Below are 15,740 nucleotides of genomic sequence, written 5' to 3'. Positions count from 1 at the left end.
TCAACAATATTGATGTACCCTGCCTCATATAACGTGGAGTGTCAAGTGCAAAGCCTTCACAGATGATCCTTCACAAGATGCAGTTGCTACCAAGAAAAGGCTTTCTCTCTGCCTCACCTGTGACTTTTTAAGATGGACTTTTAATGGGTGCACAAGATACCTATTGCTTCCAACTGCTGCTTATTATGTATCCCCACCTACCTAAGAAAATCAAAGTTTCTCGCACCTATTTTGAGTACTCCATCCCTGTTTCAGAAAATAGAAACTACATTTTATACATGGAGGAACAACAAAAGAAAGCTACAGCTACAAAATGCCCTAGAAAGCTAGACTACAATGCCCCATTTTTGTCCACGCGACGCCCAAGTAGCGCAAATGGCTTACGGTTGTCTCGCAGAAGCTCAAGAGGCAGTTGGCTCGATACAAGCAACTGGGTACCATTTTCTTGGGAGCAGATTCCTGGAAAGCCTAAAGCATTAGAAAAATGTGACACTCTTGACATTAACGTGCTCCCTCCAAAACTCCCACCGAGTAGATGGCATCCACCAAAAGTAACAACCAAAATACGTAACAGAGATCAATGTCACGTTGATGATGATGATGACAAAGAGGAGGATGACAAAGGCTGTGATGGTGATCATGATGATTCTGGGCATGATGTTTTCTCTGATGCCATTGACACGTTCTCATTAGGCGAATCAACCTATTGCAATGGATTAGGAAGGGTGAATTCGGAAATTGAGGAGACTAGGGGTGCTCTATCTCCGAGTTTCATCATACAGCGATTTCTGCCAGACGCTGCTGCATTGGCTGCATCGTCGTCTGCTTTAGCTATTGCCAAGAATTTGAACAATAGGCTTCCTCAATCAAGCAATTCCAGCAGGGGATCATGTGTTTCACAACCTTACCCTTCACCAAAAAGCTGTGGCTTGGAGGTTTTCTTCCCCTGGCGGTTGAAGCCCAAGCCTTGTGGACTTAAAAGCCCAGTGCATCAAAAATCTATTGAAGCAAAATCTCAATGGAGCTCGAGGAGAAAGAAAAATCATAGAGATCAAGAAATGAAGGAAAAGAAAGAAGGTGTAGTAAGCTTGTACCCAAGATATTCAACCTGAATCTTGGAACGTGTTAAGAGTTGTGGCACGAATTCGAGGCACTTGAATCACGGTTTGGATTCAGTCACCTATGAATTTGCAGAAAACATATAGAAAGTTATGTGACCAAGCAGTGTAACGTTAGAAGTCTATAACAAAACAATGGGATTTGGTATTGTTTTAAGGTAATTGCTCATAAGCAGATTCATAAAAAATGTTTGTTTAGCATGTAAGGTAGTGTATTTTTTGTGGGGAGTAATAGCTTAAACGCTAGGGAAAGACTCCATTTTAGATTTTTTTTTTTTTTTTTTTATAATTTTTTTCTGATTCTCCCTCTCTTATTAATTTGCGGTTTCGTGATCAACAAAAAGTGAATGATGCTTACCTTGTACCCTATAGGGGCAAGGGGATTATTAACAATCTATTCAAACTTTAAGCAACAAAGCATTCAAGTGTATCTCACAAGAGTTTTTTTTTCCATTCTTATAGGGTGATAATGCTTCCTGATCCTATCTGTTGTGCATGTAGGATGTCATATTTAGGCCGCAGTGGGATCTTCGAAACGTGTGATGCCCCTGAATAGTAAAGTAAAAGGTTGTGTTGCTCCTGAATGAGAATATGCAGAAAGATGAATGAACTGAGAACATTCAATTTCATACCTGAAAGACACTTGACTTGTTTCCTTTAGCAATTTGGAAACACTTCACTAGCAATATTTGCTTTCATAAAAACCAGCATTTATCAGCATTTATAACTTCAAACTATTGCTTGGAACTTTCAAACCACCATTTGACTAACAAAATAAACTTTCAAATGATGACTTCCAAAACAAGGGGGTTCTAAAATGTATAAAAGTTGAAGAGAATATTGCTGACCACATTATAGCATGATGAGACCAACTTATAACTACTTACAAAGAAGACTTCTCTGTAGAAGCTCAACATCATCCTGACTGAAAGCAACATGCCATGAAGCGTGGGATTGTAATCCCACTCACAGAACATATATTGAACACCATGCTGCTGCTTTCTTCACGGCCCTCAACAGTGAACTTGACTTTTGCACCACTGCCAACAAGAAAGCAGATTGGTGTCATATCTAGAACAGAACGAAAATGTCGGAAATGTGATACGCTACAGGTAGAAGTAGTTCCAGTTATAACAGTGGTTCTCTCTAAACCAATTGGTGAATAATAGGAGGTTAGTTTCATTAAACGCTCAACTTATCCATTTATTTCAGAATCTTGAAAGTTACATCGTTTAAAAGCAGGTGTGCTAAACGTGCCACGACAGATATCATATTAGGAGTACAAGTTACAACAGCCAAGCAGGATTCCATGGTAGTGGAGGATATAATAATCCAATTTTCTCAGTGAAACTAGCCCTGCAGTTAATCCCTGTACCAACCTTTGGTGTTTACTTTAACCCCTAGGAAGTCATGAAACATAGAGACCAAAACATCCACCATTGTCTCTAATCTTGGCCTGCCTGTCCATTACTCATGAAAAAAGCACTTTCTTCAGGCCCTTACATAATTACTTGGCACTTCTTGCTCTTCATTATGGTAGATTTCACTAGTAGAGAAGTCACAACCTTCTAACTATATATCACATTGAAAGGTTTGCTTTATTTTGTTTTTTTGTTTCTATTCAACAAGATTAACATAAACTATTGTTTGAACCTTCACTTCGTTATCTTTAACTTGGGCAGTTCATCTACTACAACCAAGCTTGGTAGTAACTTGTCTAAAATGAGCAAGTAACCTTCCTTGTGCGTCCAATTTAATACTACTACGGTACAACCATTATAGAGTGGAAAGTAGACCAAGTGGTCAAAGCCGCATCTGCTTAGATAGCCATTGCCTCCCTCAGAATTTTACAGACCACTTGGCCACTTGTATGATTGTCAAGAATCATAAGATATCTTCGTTCGGTTGATGCATGTCATTCAAGTTAACAGAAGAGATTTCAGTTAAGGAAGTGTTTATTACATTCAAGTGACAGGTCTCACCATTCATCAACCCTTCAGGTGATGGCTAACACGCCGTTGGGGGGGGGGGCAGGTAAATTTGAGCACTTGGAAGTCCCTTGAAGGATGTTAGTGTCCTTGCAAGCATTGTTCTAATTGGATTGAGGAGCCTTTTTTCTACCTATCTAAAGCTCATATGTTGGGGTAAGGCCTACGTGCTTGAAAGGGCAAATGCCCAAATCAATGAGTTACAGCTAGAAAGGCATCGTGAACTCCAATTACAAGGCGCCAAAAACTAAATGAATCTCCCTTGCTGCCTAAAAAACCAGTAACTTTGGCCTGTCTGCATAAAAAGGTCTCCTCCTCCAGAGTTCCATCAAAAGCTACTCTCTCCACACAACACTGCCTCTAACCTAAGGTTTCCTAAGTTCTATTTCTCTCCATTTACAATGGTCTAGCGCCATCTCATGGCTGCCATGATTAGTATGGGAACCAGGTCAGCGCATGTGACCAACAATTATCAACAATGTGACTAACTACGTCTACTTGTATTGACCGCTTACAGTATTGACCACATTCCTAACAACCTGCAACGAGTAGTTGTATACAGAGGCAAAAAATAAATAAATAAATAAACTAATCAACATAATTGATCATGAGTAAAATTCCAACATAAGATACTAAAAGTGGGCTAAACTAGTACACTAAAGAAAACACAAAGGGAAAAATAAAAAGGAAAATCCTTCTCAATACAAAACAAAAACCAATAGGGAAAGGAGCAAAGATATCAAAGTGAACAAACGTAATTCAACTGCTTAAAAGATCTCTGATTTTGATTGTAAGATATTGTCCACAAAAACTACGAAGTTGTCTCTCCCAACTCCCTTTCCCCTCTTCCTAGAATTACAGGAATCACAGAAAGTACGAAGCTCTCCCACCAAAGCTGACATGATCCAAGCCAAATTCTGAGTTCATTAAGCTACCTAACAATAACATGATTGACGCTTTTGTACATACAGTTCCAATCAATCACCCCTTTCATCAAGTCCTGAGGACCCTAATGGATAGGAGGATGGTCATGAGCAACCTTCAAAAAAATTCTCCAGTCTCCTAAAAAAAGGATGAAAGGTTAAAACAGACGGTTATAAGTAGAAAAATTGTCAACCTACCTCCTTTTAAAAGGCATTAATCTCTTCAAAGTTTCTAATTTCTCCATCTCACACCATGGCATTTCGAACTACAATAGCTTTTGAAGAAAGTCCTAGCGGTATGCCCAAGTTGATGTAGGCAATTAATTGCCTGCACCCCATTACATATGGGTATGGGCCGTTACCGGCACATGAAACACTTCAACCAATACACCCCCTTGATGACACCTTTATGCCATGGTCATTACATCCTACAACCGCGTTATCGCTAAAGTTGTCATTATGGTGACCTCATTCGATTTCCCAAGTTAAGACCTTAATCTCTCGGGGCAAAGGTATCAGACATGGATGTGTCCAAATCTTGGACTCAATCACTTGTTAAATTCTAATTCGAAGGACACTGGGAGATTGCAATATATTCATTATTTTCGTTATATTTCTTCCAATTATTAAGGTAAATTGTGTATAAGGTACCATACATCATTTCATGCATAATATAAGAGTTCCGTTTGCATAGTTTTGCAGTAAAATTGACTACTAAATATGTTCCGCCCGCCTAAAAATGTAGGACACACACGCCATAACACATTAAAGTGTCTCTCTTTCCACCAGTACTCCAAATCAGTCCCATCCCCGTCCAACTTCTTAATGGCAGATAATTGAGTGGAGATTGAAAAGCTACTAAAGCTTATTCAAAATAGAGAAACTCATGCTCACAAATTTGCACAATAAATATACCTTTATGCATGAAATAAAAAGAAACATGCTATGAATCATGAGCATGTTATCAAATTATTGGTCAGATTATTAACATGCTATGTATCATAAGCATGTTAATCAATTGTTGGCCTTCTACTTTCTTGTCTTGCCTTTGTGTTGCCAAGTCTAAATGGGAAGACTGCAAAATCATTGAGAGAGAATGGGGACCAAGTCGACCAAACCTTGTATTTATAAAGTTTTACCCAAGTCCTAACCCATATCCGGGACAAAATTAACCAAACAAACGCAGGATATTGAGAACCCAGATTTCTATATCCGGCGCAAGACTATATCCCTTCCCTTTAATCTCTACCAAACAGGCTATAATCCTCCTTCCTAATATAAATAGGATATCACTTAAATCGGCCCATACCAACAAGGAACCCGGTACATGAGTCCTACGATGTAACAAGGTGCACCAAGCCTGATAAACCATAGTTGATCATCAAAGACATGATATTCAACCAAAAGTAGGGAGGCAAATTACCAGTAAGAAGGGAAATTACAGATAAGATTCCATAATCGCACTAACCCCAAGTCCGAGAGAGAGAGAGAGAGAGAGCACACGTTCCTCCATGATAAGAGAAATGCTAAGTACAAAAAAGATGGGCAAATAATTGACCTTTAAAGTGTACATGAACGGTTCAGATGTATTGCACACTGAATCTGAGCCGTTCATGTACACTTTAAGGGTCAATTCTTTACTTATTTTCTTTGTTCCTGGAACTCTCTGCCTACAGTAGTCTTGCCGTTGAATTTGCGCGCAACTAGGCCCTGTCTAGGGTTTTTAAAAAATAAGTATTTTTTAAAATTTTCAAACTTTATTATTTCTTTTGCATATTCAAAAATTTCATCGAAAGAAAAATTATTCTTGTCTTCCTTCTCTTTTTTTTTCGAGACAAATGGTTACACGTGAGAGATGAAGGACAGGGAGGAAGAGAATAAGAAGAAGAGAATTTTTTGGCTGTACAGTGACAGACCTAGAAAAATGGTTACACGTGAGAGACTAAATGCAGCTTGCATTTTAATAAAATAAAATAAAATAAAAATGCACCCTGCACGTGAGAGGGGTGTTAGACAAATAATCCCAAATTGCTTGGGTATGCTTTCCCGTATGAGAGTCTTCTCTACTCATTACCAATTAAATTTAAGTCAGATGTAAAATTTCCACATTGATATTTAAAATTTGAATATATCCATATTGATTTTGGGTTACAGATTGGTTGGACCTAATTAAAACATCTCCATGGCTCCCATTCAGTTGCACGGACACCAAATTATAAGTGGATCGAGCACCAATACAAAGAATATTTTTATCTCTATGCTAATCACAGATTCTCAAAATATATAAAAGTATCTAAATCGTGGCTTTTTAGAAATCAGCTTTTCAGCCTTAAAACAGTTTGAAAAAGCTGATGATTTTTAGAATTTGATTATAGAATTTGCAACGAACACTCCATTACAGATTTTTTAAGCTAGAATCCCATAATCTCCTTCAGATTTTATTTTGCAAATAGTCACATAATTTCACTCACAAATCTTTAGGAAATTTTATTATGCATATCACAAACACTTTTACAGATTCTCATTATGGTCCGAAAATTTGTAATCTACGATCTGCAAAAATCGAGATTGGATTGTTGGGATTGGATTGTAAAGCTTGGATTATCGAGATTGGGTGTTTGGCACAGATTATTTTGGTGGATTATAGAGATTGAATTGTAAAGTTTGGATAAAGAAAAATCCCATGCAAAAAGAAAAAAATCGAAAAAGCAAAAATCGAATTGCCTCACATACCAAAAAAGCAAAAATCCCATTGCTTCATCCTAAGTGTATATAATGAGGTGAAGAAGACAATCACAACCACAAGCAATACCAATATCATTTCGGCATTGCAAAGGGTACAATGGTATGCTTTTCCCTTCTTCTTTTACTCATGTTGACATTTTTATCCGGTCACACAATATCTAAACCTGATACGTGCGTTCATATCATCAGTCGCGTTCCAATCAAATTGCGACTTCGTTGTCAATCTGCGGATGATGATCTTGGAAACCATACGCTTTCCACTGGGGCGAAATTCAAATGGAATTTCCACCCAAACTTTTTTGAAACAACTCTCTTCTTTTGTCACTTCTGTTGGGGCTCCAAAGACAAAAGTGTTGTTACGTATGATAACAACATCGATCGGAAGTACTGCCGTGAGACATCCAATTATTACAACTGCTATTGGGAGGTGAGACCAAACGGTTTTTACGTTAGCGGAGATCAAAAGTCTTGAAAGTTATTAAATAAGTGGACATGATTACTAGTTTGTTTCGACTATATGATCTGTAACGCATGAGGCGTCGTGGTAAGTTTCATTTTATGGATCAACAATTTAGATGGAGAATATCCATCTAATTTTGAAACATATTTGCTCTCTATTTGCACTCATCCGATCCTATCTAAATATCATTTGAGAAGTGTCTTTTGTAGTGTTATATCTGTTTTTAGTGGGTTTTTTTTTTTAATCAACAAAAGTTAGTATTGTTAGAATAGTTAGATTAACATCCATCTATAAATAAAACTCTCATTGCAAAAATCGTTTAGCAACCATACATTGGAAAAGCAAAATAAGGCTCTCTCTTTTACATCCTAGGGTGTAGCATCCAATTTTTTTTCTTCGCCAAGCAGTATACTGCGGGGGGTTAGATAGGAGTTAGTAAATTAGTCCACATGGGTTCAAAAGATGTCTATAACCCTAAACCACAAACGCCTAGGATGGAGCTTGAACCCTAGCCTCCCACGATGAAAGACCAAGAAAAAACACACACACACACAAAAAAAGAATAAAAAAGAAATATCATTGGGCTACAAGCCTTTTAACAATTTCACCCACCACTTTGGGTGACCAATTAAATAGATTGGAGCGGATCAAAAAATAAATAAATAAATAAATAGATTGGCCCTACAAGATTGATGACACCGAAGTGGTTTCAAACTTCAGACAATAGAGCAAATTCCTACCCATCAAAAGTGCTTTAGCCATGGTTTTTGAGAAGACATTAAATTATGTCCACCTATGGTGGAAATTTCATGGTTTCCGCTACAATTCATTTGTGGGCTTTATCGTTCATTTATTGCAGAAATCTGAACCGTTCATCTTATAAGGTCTAGTCCAATTTTTTATGTGTCCAACAAAATTCAGTTTTGAGCCATAATAACGATCGGAATCGTTTATTTTGCAGAACTCGTCGATTATGCCATCCACACAAAAATATTAGCTTGATTGAACATCGATAGGTACATGAAAGGACAAAAAGTTAAGCGGAACAGGGTCTAAGTCATTCTTCGATAATATACTCTTGTCAATAAACTAAAACTTATTCTTTTTTTTTTCTATGACTTTTGTTCCCAACATACAAACACAAAATAATGAATAAACAATATGTGTAACACCATATCCATTAAACACAAGATGTCTCTCCCATTCATTAAAATCTTGCCTTAGGCCTAAAAAAAGGTTTGGGCCACCCTTTCTGGGGGCGATGGTGAAAATCTACAAGGCTTGCAGCTCCAAATTGTTGCGCCCAACGCTTCTTCCAGGAGATGGTGTCGTACCATTGTCGTCCCGGCTGCCATTGATCATCTCTTGAACAGGGGGAGGATCAACAGCGGTCGATGGCGCAACAACTCCGTCCGAGAGGCGTGCCTTCATCTCCCGGTGCTCCTGGCACATCGCGCACCAGTGCAAGCAGCAGTGCACCGCTGGCGCGGTACATGGCGAGTCCTCGAGATGGTACTTCTTCTGCAATGAAACCCTATCAAGACCGGCGAAACCGGCGAAACCGGCAATCCCCAACCAACATGCATACACACTCACACCTAAAACAAGTAACGCTTCACCGATACCATGTAACGCTAATGCTGCTGCTGTTGCCGCAAGTGCGATCCCTCCTTCGCAAAAAACGGCATGACAAATGCACGGTGCAATCCAGCGAGTACCGTCGTCTCTTAACCTCTCGACGTTACGACCAAACAGAACGCACGGGCAGATGAGTCCTGTCCAGCAACTATCAGGATCTTCGGCAACAACCAAAGATCCCGGTTGTCCAGGGCTCGTCCGCGAGAGGCGCGAAGTTTTCGGGTAAAGGCTGCCTGCATCGATCGCACTTGCGAAAAGAGGGAACATCAATGGGCTGATTCAGTTCTCCGGGCCTAATCTCCTCGAACGGACCTCGTTCATCTGTCGTAAGGTTCACGTAACGCAATCGTTGATCACCTCCTCCTGCCATCTTCGCACAAGTCTACTCGATTGGCGGCCGAAGTCTCTCTGCAATTTTTGTTCGCAGCCATACGTTGTTTACATGTTATATAGGGCGGAGTACGTCAATATTGGGAAGCCCAACTTGTTCGTTTTCAAATTGAGATTTCAGTGATCAACTACGTGTGATTTGCAAATCCTTAATTGACATTTCAGACATGGAAATTTAGACTTGAAAATTCTTTTTGTCTTTTGTAAGGCTGGTCGTCCCCCTACATGGGAAGCCAAGAATCAGAAACCCGAATATAGCACATTCGAACCGTCCACGGGTATTTTTCAATGGTTGAGATCGATAATAAACACTCTAGGGAAGAGTTATTTTTTTATCCGAATCGTTGAAAAATACTCATGGATGGCCGTGATTGTGCCCCTCGCATAGTGCACTACAATTTAGCAGCCATACGCACAAGTCTACTCGATTGGCGACCGAAGTCTCTCTGCAATTTGTTAGCAGCCATACGCTGTTTACATGTTATATAGGGCGGAGTCGTTGCATTGCATGAACAGAATATCTTGTACATTTCAAATTGAGATTTCAGTCAACTACGTGGGATTTGCAAATCCTTTACATTTCAGACATTGGAAATTTAAACTTGAAAATTCTTTTCTCTTTGTCATTAGGGCTGGTCCCCCTAAATGCATGGGCAGCCAAGAATATTCAGAAATACTGCGGGATACTTCCTGTAGTGCACCTTGCATATATAGCACATTCGAACCGTCTACGAGTATTTTTCTATCTGTATCGTGGATGGCAATGATTGTGCCCTGCATAGTACAATACAGGAAGTGCGGCCTACAGGATCCAGGCAACCAAACCTATTTAACATTAACATTTACTGCTTGGCTTATTCTTTGTCATTTACAAGAGAAATTTCTTCAGGACTTAGATGTATCCGATTGGTAATGTATATCCTATATAACCTCTTTTTGTAGCTTTTTTGTTTAATTTCTACTAGATTTCCATGATTTTCTAAAGTTTCATTCCTTAATTGAGGGCCGGTTTGGCCTAAATAAAAAGGCGGATTTTTTTTTGTCTCTATTCAAACTTTTTTCCACATTGGTTAGTTTCGCTTCAATTTTTTTTGTGGATTATTGGTTTATCGCAACTATAGAAACTTAAAAAGTAAAAAATTATGATCAAAATCTTAAAAAAATTTACCAAAGACAAAAAAATTCCAAAATAGACCTACTCTTTAGCTTATTTCTGTCTTTATTCGAATCTTTTCTAATTTGGTTAAAGATTTTTTTAACTTTTTAGATTTCTCTCGTCGAGATGAAACAATAATACACAAAAAAAAATGATTAATGAAAAAAAATAAACTGCCTTTTTTATTAGGCCAAACCAACCCTCAATTAACAAATGAAACTTCAGAAAATCAAGGCAATCGGAGTCGAGGATACACTCATTTACGGAGTATAGGATATACTCATTTACATTACCATTGGATACATATATATGTAGTCCCTGTAGAAATTTCTTTTGCCGATAACCAGTGATGATTGGTGTTCTTGTCCTTGATGCGCACACAACCACGGAGACAAGTCATTGCGGACCACTTAGGATCCGTTTCATTAGCGAGAAAAATATAATGAAAAGTGAAAATTGAGAAAAAGTAAAGCACGCTTCCTAGCTTTAGAGAGTTGTACAGAAAAGTTTGTTTTTTATCACTTTTTAGGACATTCTTGCTAAGTGAACAACAAAAAAGTACTCCGTATATATATTTTTCTCTTTTTTTACACTTTCTATCGTTATCTTGTTAATCAAACGGACCCTAGTGATAGTGGCACAACTATATATCAGGGGCGACTCTAGGTAGAAAATTTAATCAGTGCTGTCAATTTAAAAAATTTTGTAGCAAAGTCCTCCATACCATACGTGTTGCATAGATGGAATCCAATTGACAAATGAATCTGTACATTTCATATAAAATATGAAAAGAGTCCTTATTATGCCATCAAAATTTGAATGAAAACTTAGAATTTATACCATAACTAGGTGCATGCCAACGTGCAAAGCACGTCATTCATGCCCGTTGTATAGATGCTTTTTGGATTTTCTTTAAATTATGGCTCTTGTTGATGATAGCAAAGGTTATAATAGCAAAGGTTATATGGATAAGTTTTTGCCTTGAACAAAATGTTTCAAGTTATTCAGTTACTTGGATAACTTTTGTAATAGAGGAGTCACTCTTGGAGTCAATAATATACCCTATTGCTAATGGCCTCAAAAGCCATAACTGCTTCTCTACTTGCAGCTCAATTAAATCAATGATCAAAAAGAAACTCTTCCTAACCAAAAATCTATCACGAGAACCGTTAAAACATAAAAAAGGCACATAAACTGCCATCTTGCCATTAGTACTCACTGGAAACCCTTAAAAGTGACAATGTAAAAAAATATTAACCCCAACAAGGCAACAACAATCTCAGTCAAGCGTATAACGCAACCCATGCCTCCAATATCTCAAGAAAATTGCCCAATAATCACAATAGCTACATAACATTCTAAAAAAATCCATGGCAACAGACAAAGTAACTTCAAAGACACAAACCTAAGGCGATCTATGATCTCTCCCTTTTCAATATGCTGCTCCAGCATTTCAAGCACATCATCAGGAGTAACATAACCATACCTACAAAATAACAAGACTCATTGTTGACACCATAGCAACACCAAATGAATCCCTTCTACTAAAGGCTACAAGAGAAAAGGGAAAAAAATTAAAGCAATATGCATCAAATGTGAACTAACCAGTGACCAGCAAGTTTTTCCCTCTGCATCTGGACTGAAAATTATTATGTTCCCAGCATATCTATGACCCCTGATATGCGAACAAGCTCTCACAAAAACCTGATCCTTCAATCCCCTTGTTTCAATCTCCTCTTCAAACTTCTCAATAAGAACTGGTCCACAAACACCACATCTTTTATCTCTATTAGCATGAGCACAAATGAACACATGAGAACCAGCCAACACCTCTGGCACTCCTGATTCCCACGGTTTGCCACTCATGATTACATGCTCAACAAAGCTATCCACATCTGAGTATGTTTGTTTTACATCCATTGCATCCGCTGCCATGAGGCTATAGAATTCTGTTGCAACTTCTGGAAATACTGTTGCCTCAATTGTTCCAGTTGGATCTGTGATTTCCAGATTGAATTTGATCCTGCAAATTAGGGAGATTTGAGTATGTTTCGTCAGTTGTTTGATTAGGTGGTGTGGTTTGTGTTGGCAATGAGAGTTTTCTTACATATATGTCATAAGAACAGTTACAAACATGCATGATCTGAAGGAAATTTTCTGGACAAAATTCAAAATTAGATCAATGCAGACAACATAGCAGATATCCCTGGCTTCTTCAAACATCCATCATCTCAAGACATGGTATTTTCATGGACTGGAATTGTGTGGTAACAGAAGTAACGAATAAGATTAGCGTAAATGAGCAAAGTGAAGGATCTGCAACAAAACAAAATCCAGAGGTTCTTTTACAGTAGTTATATGTAAAACACAGGACTCAAGAGAGAATTCTTAGGGCAAATAATGTTACTACTCTGCAATTTTAAAGCTTAGGGCATAGAGTTAGAACATGAAGACTTAAGTAGTAGAATTAGAAAGTAAGGAAGTCCTATTTTTTCTCACAGAGAAACCAAGGGAGATTTTTTTAAACATAACAGTTAAACATATATACCAAGGTAGTTTAACATAACAGTTACCAATGCAATTTTTCCTTCTTTTTTTTCCTTTTAACGTAACAGTTAGCAATGCAATTTTTCCGTAGTGCAGTTTTGTGTGGTTTTCCCTTAGTTCTGTTTTCTGTACTTTCTCTTATATATGTATGTATGTATAGAGACATTCTAATAACTATAAAATAACATGCATGGTACGAATAAATACTATATGCATGAACTCAGTTTATGTGATAATGAAATAAAAATAAAAAAGATCACATAAACATGCATGCTCTGAAATGGGGAATACATCTACATGCTATCTTTTTACTGGCGATCTGAATCTTAACTTCTCTTATTACATAATGAGAGAACAGTTTACATGGAAGAAGCAGAGGAGGAAAAGAATACATGTACCAGGTAAAAAAGGTAGTGAGGATTAGTGAAGGTGTAGAAACAGCTTTTCAACAATTTCAGCAATTTAGGCACCAATAACTTTCAGCATATAAAAACACATTTTCTGGAATACCCAACATGATTGCAGTAATTAGTCAACTAATTTCATATTCAAGTCCCAAGTTTCAGCACAACTAAGGTATATTTTGAGCTCTTGAACAACCAATTCAGTGGGTAACTTATACTACCAACGTATTTTTAGTCAAAATCCATGGGCTCTGCACTTTCAAGTTAAGTTTTAGCAATTTTCACCAAATCTAACTACATAATTTCTTAACCCAAGTTATGATGGTTTCATTATAGATCCTGGAAAATCAAACCACTGAAACTAATAATTGGTATCAAACTTGCAGGTAGAGTAACATCTTACCAAGAGAAGCAAATCAAGATTCAATAACCCAAATTCGTTCCTTCCATTCTTCTTTTCTGCTTGACCTTTTTTCCTCCCCTCTCTTCTCACACACCAACCGAAGAACCATATAACCAACTTTACCTTTCTGCAAAATCAATACCAACAATCACAATAAGAATCAATACCCAGAGAAATTAACACTAACAAGCACATGCAAAACGGGCAAATCAGATGTATAGAAACAAAATTCAAAGAAAACCGTAGGTCTACAACCAGAAAAGATTAACACCCACAAAAAATATGTATACCTTGTGTGATTTCTAGTAGTTAGGTCACAAACTATTAATTTGGAACACACTCAACACAGAATGAGTAATGAATTCAGAGAAGAACTCCCTTACCTAGGCATGCATACTTGCAGAGATGAGGACAAAGAAGGGACTGATATCTCAATAGTCGTAGGTCATCATGGAACACAAACGCCGACCATGTATTCGATGACAAAACTCGAAGTTAACGATAAAAGCCAAAGCTTTTACTTGATTGATAAACAAACTGTAAAGGATGAAATAAACCATAAATAATCATCACATCGTATAAAAACCACACGAAGAGCATCATAACACTTTTTTTAATTGAGCAAGAGTCCGTGAGATTATTAATCTTAACTTGCACAAATCACATGTTTGTTGATTTTTAGATTTCAATTTATCACAACAAATACTCCATTACTTTTCATAAATTTTCCTGCACTACAAATTGAAATCTACACAAAGTAGGAAATCAAAATTTAACAAACAATCCATTCCTTCGGGAGGAAAATTTCAGCAGATTTAAAGTAACCGAAGTCAATCAGAAGTAAAGATTACGATAGCTAAAGTTCTTAACCAAATTGTACAACCGAAACAATCCATTCCTTCGGGAGGAAAATTTCAGCAGATTTAAAGTAACCGAAGTCAATCAGAAGTAAAGACTACGATAGCTAAAGTTCTTAACCAAATTGTACAACCGAAATCATCTAAGAGAACTTACCAAAAACTGTAACCTAAAAGAGTAGATCTGAAATGGAATTAGCTCTATGCTAAACATCTGCAAAGAATCAGTGTGAGAGAAAGACAGAGAGCGAGGGAGATGATGCAAGATCAGTGAGAAATAAGGAGAATCTATGCAAAAGAGAGAGAGCGAGTTACGCACCGGCATGGCAATGGTTGTGTATGTGGCCGGAGATTTTTTTTGGGGGTAAGTTGTGGCCGGAGATCTGGACTGCTCTGGTATACAATCGAGTGCAGAGAGAGAGAGAGAAGGAGAGGGGGAGATGGCGAAGGCCGAGAAGCAGCTATGTGTGGGAGTTGAGAAGGTGTACGTGTTCTCCATTCCAGAAATTTCTGCTCCTATCACGCCACGTACACCCCGCCCCCCGGCCTTCTGCCACGCAACCCCAACTCAAAAACAACCTTTAAAAAGCCAAGCGAAACAGATTCTTATTTAAGAGGAGTAGGACATTATTACTTACTTATTATTGAATGATAACTAGCTTCGACTATACCCTTGAGATCGGTTTATTACTTGCTGAATTGAATCTTCAAATATTCTCCAAAAGTTTAATCCCAATTCTTATATAAAAACTTTTATTTATACTTTTCGCAAGTCACAAGCAAAGTATGAGGCTCCGTTCCGGTCTCTTGGAAAAGGAACTTTTTGAAAAGGAAGGTAATTTCAAGTTTAAAAATTATGTGTTTACGTAAATAATTTTCCTACCAATATAGATCTTGTTTGATAGATTTCATTGAAATCTTTTAAACGGTGAAAAAAAAAATGAAAAATTATTTTTTATTATATTTGAGCTTGAAATTATCTTCTTTTTAAAAAAAAAATTAAAAAAAAAAGAGCGGAACACACTTGAAACTCCAAACCAAAAGAAAAACTCCTATCCATAGTCTTCCTCCAATTTCTTTTCAAAGTTTCCTCCTTATTTTCTTCTCAATT

The 15,740-nt window shown here is 37.5% G+C and overlaps 2 protein-coding genes and 1 pseudogene across 3 annotated transcripts; 1 reads left to right on the top strand and 2 right to left on the bottom strand.

The window, feature by feature from the left end:
* LOC131323509 (uncharacterized) lies at window positions 1–1,267 on the top strand. Its single transcript, XM_058355346.1, has one exon. It carries the CDS (start codon window positions 144–146, stop codon window positions 1,110–1,112), a length of 969 nt encoding a protein of 322 aa, XP_058211329.1. The 5' UTR covers window positions 1–143; the 3' UTR covers window positions 1,113–1,267.
* A 7,100-nt stretch (window positions 1,268–8,367) lies between these two features.
* Window positions 8,368–9,696, bottom strand: LOC131323514 (cell number regulator 6-like; annotated as a pseudogene).
* A 1,899-nt stretch (window positions 9,697–11,595) lies between these two features.
* LOC131323516 (altered inheritance of mitochondria protein 32-like) lies at window positions 11,596–15,203 on the bottom strand. 2 transcript variants are annotated; one of them, XR_009199193.1, is made up of 6 exons: window positions 14,949–15,203; window positions 14,787–14,843; window positions 14,156–14,309; window positions 13,773–13,899; window positions 12,024–12,441; window positions 11,596–11,904 (listed from the first exon to the last, which is right to left on the bottom strand). XR_009199193.1 is itself a non-coding variant. In XM_058355353.1 (3 exons), the coding sequence occupies exons 2-3, from the start codon at window positions 12,351–12,353 to the stop codon at window positions 11,884–11,886; spliced, it is 351 nt and encodes a 116-aa protein (XP_058211336.1). In that variant the 5' UTR covers window positions 12,354–12,441; window positions 13,773–15,180; the 3' UTR covers window positions 11,596–11,883. The 2 variants fall into 2 exon arrangements, 1 of the variants encoding a protein (XP_058211336.1); XM_058355353.1 differs by having other exon boundaries at window positions 13,773–15,180.
* Window positions 15,204–15,740: the final 537 nt, after the last annotated feature.

This window comes from Rhododendron vialii, chromosome 4a (assembly GCF_030253575.1).
Source record: "Rhododendron vialii isolate Sample 1 chromosome 4a, ASM3025357v1".
In the NCBI taxonomy this organism is placed as follows: Eukaryota; Viridiplantae; Streptophyta; class Magnoliopsida; order Ericales; family Ericaceae; genus Rhododendron; species Rhododendron vialii.
Note: the sequence above shows the minus strand (reverse complement) of the source record. Positions and strands in the feature narration are given on the sequence as shown.